The 5,010-nt window shown below is 37.9% G+C and overlaps 1 protein-coding gene across 1 annotated transcript; it reads right to left on the bottom strand.

The window, feature by feature from the left end:
• Window positions 1–506: 506 nt before the first annotated feature.
• Window positions 507–2,143, bottom strand: LOC104591784 (GEM-like protein 4). Its single transcript, XM_010250811.3, has 4 exons — window positions 1,840–2,143; window positions 1,633–1,713; window positions 1,119–1,393; window positions 507–826 (listed from the first exon to the last, which is right to left on the bottom strand). Exons 1-4 carry the CDS (start codon window positions 2,000–2,002, stop codon window positions 653–655), a joined length of 693 nt encoding a protein of 230 aa, XP_010249113.1. The 5' UTR covers window positions 2,003–2,143; the 3' UTR covers window positions 507–652.
• Window positions 2,144–5,010: the final 2,867 nt, after the last annotated feature.

Raw genomic sequence — 5,010 nt, 5'->3', positions numbered from 1 at the left:
TCAGGGAAGGTGATTGCAATAACCAACTTAGAGGGAGGCTTTAGAAATTTACCTTTTTTTGGTAAAAGTTGCGATCTTGGGTTGACTGTCCAACAATCTTCTCTAGTCTGGTTGGGCCTATTAAGTTTTTTGGTTGAACCGGTCCAAGTTAGAAGGCCCAGAATTGTGAACCCAGTATGCCAAAGATTATTCCCATTACATTGCAAATACACAGGCTCTAGATAGAATGGAATGCCTTGCCCCACCCCACCCCCCCCCCCCCCCAAAAAAAAAAAAAAAAAAAAAAAAAAAAAAAAAAGAAGAAGAAGAAGAAGAAGAAGAAGAAAGAAGAAAAAGAGAAAGAGAAAAAGATGGAGTGGAATGCCGAAGCCAAACTGAAGTCGTTGAAATTGGGCTTTGTTGAGCTAAGCTGAGAATGAACAAATTCTAACACTGCGAGAGCTGATGACATATCCAAAACAAGTATCACTCTTGACAAATTATACATACATGTATGGACACAACTAGAAAAAAAAAATGGACAGACATCACATTAATTATGGAAAATTTTATACAAAAATGTGTTCCCATATAAAGGCATATAATGAAGCCAAGGGAAAATTTGCTTTCCCTTATAAGTAAAACCACTTCAGAGAGGGAGCTAGTAACTCGACTAAGATTGAGAGATGGCCAGCTGAAGATACTTGAATGATTTCTGATAGTTTAGAAATCCCATAAACCAGAAATCAAAATTGTCCACTGTAACTATTTCTATGTACTTCTGTGTTGGCCTGTTCACATTTTCACTTTGGTTGGCTCTCTTTATCTTCCTCAGTGGAATCGAGACCTGCAGAGGAGAATTCATTAGGTCAGTGACAGGTGAAGGCTTCCAAGAGAATGTTTTAAATAATTAATTCAGAATTAATGTAACCCACAACAAATATATGACCATCTGATTCTTGTTCACCATCCAAGCTGTGATTTGCAATTCAATGGTTCTGATAGCAGATATTTATTGGCCCAACTATTTTTTGTCTCCAAATTGAGTAATATTTTGTCTACCCTACTTGTGATATTGTCTACAATGAATCAACCAATAGAGTACTTAACAAAATTTGTGTGGGTCTTGTCTGAATTACCTTGTAAGGTGCTCTGACCAATTCTCCAGTTGGAGAAGAGAATGCGAGGGATCTCTCACTGCAGAAGGCAACCATTTCAGTGGAGATAAAGAGGAGACCTGCAATAGGACCAGCTGTTGTTGACAAATAGCACTGTGAGGCTCTCAACAGTTTCTCTCCTTCTCTTACTCTGAAAATCTGTTTGAATACCCTTTCCACCCCACCTCCTTGAAGAATTCTGGCTCCCAAGCTTAACTTCCCTTTCACAGTTTCAGTTACCTTGGACCCCAACCTCACTGTAACACCAACAAAAGAAAATCAATAAAAACATTCAATTTCTTCTCACAAAACTAACATATAACAAAAGAAAAGGTTTAGAAACCAGAATTAGCTTTGGCTACAGATTGTTTCCACCACTACTGAAAATTGGTTTCAAGAGAACTTCTTGACTTGAATTCAGTAAAAAGAATAAGAAAACAAGACAATTTGAACTCCAAAGCTTGGAACTTAAAACATGTTCAGTGAAGACAATTACCATGCTCGCGGACTCCGTGCGCAAAACTGTCGGCTTTCTTGCCGAATTTGTTCATCCATTCGATCAGTGAATCTACTCTTTCTGCAATTCCCAAGTCAAATGATTAGTAAAACTTTCAATAGATTATCTGCATATTTGATATTCGCATGCAGTAGTGGACACAGTAAAGAGATCTGCAGGGAGACCCATTTGAAGAAGAGGAATTACTTTGTTTGGATCTATGAGACCCATCTGAAGGAGAGGAAAGAAGGTAGGGGCTAACTGTTTCAGGTCCAGAACAAAGCTTCTTTGCCTCTGCTGATCCAATAAGCGCATATGTAATCGAGCTGACTGGAATTCCAATGACATGATCAGGAACCGGGTTCTTCATTGTTAGACAAGTAGTATTACAACCTGCTCTCTATCCCAACTCAATCTGACAATCTCCTTCACTCTCTTGGCCTGAGACTAGTGCTCTGAGATGTCTTCCAGTGCAAGAATTGTGGAAGAGGAGTGGCTTTTAATGGTGGAGGAAAGGGTAGAGTTTGTTATTGTATTTAAAGGAATAGACAGAGTTGGAGGTGAATCAGAAAATTCTGATGCAGAGTCATCTATGGCTCATCAAAAGGAATAAAGTCAAAAGACATCAACTCATAAAAGAGGGATACAGATTTCAGTGGGTCTCATGGCTTTTCAAAGAGCTTGGAGGAGGCAATGCAAGGCATCCCTTTTCTGAATTCTTCTCTAAATAAAAGGGGAAAAGTAGATAAGGTTAGTTCATTTCATTCATTGTTACTTTTATAGATTATATCTGTCTATGCTAATAGAAAGAGAATACTTAGGTAGAAAGTCACAACACTGTGATTAGTTAGAATTATTTTTATTAGTTTTGGTGTGGGGAAAGCTTTCAGTAAACTTTGGCAGCTTTGTAACAATATCATATTTGTTTAGAAGATAGTAGAAAGGGAGGGGCTGGCCAATGATAGTATAGGTTAGGTGGTTGGCTCCAATGAAGTGTAGGTTCAAACCCATGGAAAGCTAACTTTCCACGTAGTGTAGGCCAATGGGCCCTCGTGCATCCCTCAATTCATACCCCACATATATTATATTACTTTTTTATACAAAATCCTAAACCACCTATTAATATATACATTAAACCCTAAATCCTTATCTTTATCAAAATCCCCCATTTTAAACCCTAAATCCTAATCATAAACCCTAAAATTAAGCACTTGGTCGGACGCATTTCCTAAACCAGGTAGGAGCCTAAGTTCTTTTTAATACCCCCAATCCATTTGACTACCTAAATTCAAAATTCTGGACGGTCAACAAGGCTCTTCCCAACATGGCACGTTGGTTACGTTGGCATTGCTGAAAGATTTGCTCTTGCAACAGCGCAGGAGAAAAGACTAACATGGGGGTGGAGGGACCTCTCTCATAAATTTCAACAAATAAATTAATAAATTAAATGGCATGTGGAAAGCTTTCCACATTTCCGACTAGTTAAGTTTTGAGGTCAAGGTTTTAAAAACCGACCAGAACCGGAACTGTTTTGGTTACCGATTTTTGGGTTAACGGTTCGATCATTTGATTTGAATGAACGGCCCATTCTAGCTTAAAAAATAAAAAACGGCCAAAATTGTTGAATGGATTGAATGGGCCAACAGTTCGACTGCTCAGGTCATCAGATTACTAACTAAATCAATGGTTTTTGGCCAAAGATCAGATTAAGGGTGAATTAGAACCGATAGCCTAGACGGTTCCCAAACTGAAAGGTCCAATCGTCCGGGTCAACAGTGGTTCAAAAACACTGAAGGGTCCCACCAAACAGAAGTGGGTCATTTTTTAGAGACAGGATCTGCTCCTCACAAATGTGTACCTCACATGCACATCCACCGTGTATTGGGAACATCTCCCATGAATAATAACTAATAAGTACGGGAGATGTTCCCAATGCAAGGTAGGATGTGCGCGTGAGGTGCCAGGTGTGAGGAGCAGATCTGGTCTCCATTTTTTACAAACCCACATAAGATTTGCCAAAATCAGCTAAGTTCTCTCTCACTAATCTGGTCTAGATATCCAGGTCAAGCTCAAATTGTGCTAGGGGTGCTCACAGTTTGATAATCGTGTGGAATTTTTTGGAACCGAACCGGTATTATCGGTTTTTGGAAAACTGGTAACCGGAACTGAACTGAAGCTAGTCGGTTAACCGGTTGACCGGTTCGATTAACCATTGGTTTTTCGGTTTTTTAGTTTTTACAATATATATTATAAATATATATAATAAAAATTATAAATATATATATAATATTATATTTTAAATAATATATAATATATTATAAATAGATATTTATTAATTTATAATATATAAAATATATAATATATAATATACATAAATATATATAAAATATATAGAAATATATGTATAACAGTCAGTTCGATTGATTAACTACCAGCTTTCTATATTGATTAACCGATACCTTCAAGTTCTAAACACACTGAACTGAAACCAAACCGACCGATTCGATTAACCGATTTTTCGATTCGGTTTCCATCGGTTCGATAGGTTGTGCAGCTTCTTACCCAAATCATCATTGCCATCCCTAGAGCTAATCGTAGTAGACTACTGCAGTTCAAAATTCAGACGCTTTTCATTCAAACAAACAAAAATTCTGGTAGCGGTGCTGACCAGTTTATTTGTTAGTGCCGGAGGTCCACCACCGCAGGCAGTTGTTGAAAACCTCAGCAAAAATGGCGAATTGTTTATTTCATATTTCTTTGGTTATTTATAGAATTAAGTTGGTCCAACAGAATCTCAAGGAGAGGCTCTATTTTCTGGTATCTTCTAGACAAGCAGTTGGTGGGTCCAAGTCAACAAATTAATATGTTCAGTTGGGGTCAACAATGCTTACAACCAAAGACTTAAGAAACTTATCTTGATATCGTGGCGCTGAGTCAGCATCTTTCCATCTACACATCAAACTTAATGCTCCTCTCATCCTAGCCATACACTTGGACTGCTGAAATATCTATCATACCCAATATTGGTAGAACTCAAATAAATAGGGTGGGGCACAGAATCTACTTGTGATGGATTACTTGTCTGATCAGAATCTGAGCTTTCAAAAGTAGATGGGCCATAGGGAGCAGCATCCTTCAGTGATCCTTACAAAGCACCATGGTCTTTTTCATGCTGACTGTACCTCTAATGTGCCCTTGTAGCTTTTGTGCTGGCATCTTAGCATCCTAACTTTGTGATATTAGCTTTCATATTTAATATCTAAATCAAATAAAAGAAAGAAAAAGACAGCCACACCACACCAATCTATTAGTTAAATGCCAAGCCTTTATAGTGATGTAGTCATTAGCTTTTATCTTAAGGAATGATAGAAACCATCA

Source organism: Nelumbo nucifera, chromosome 3, assembly GCF_055504915.1.
Source record: "Nelumbo nucifera cultivar China Antique chromosome 3, China Antique-T2T, whole genome shotgun sequence".
In the NCBI taxonomy this organism is placed as follows: Eukaryota; Viridiplantae; Streptophyta; class Magnoliopsida; order Proteales; family Nelumbonaceae; genus Nelumbo; species Nelumbo nucifera.
The sequence above is the reverse complement of the archived record's forward strand: the minus strand, read 5'-3'. Positions and strand labels throughout refer to the sequence as shown.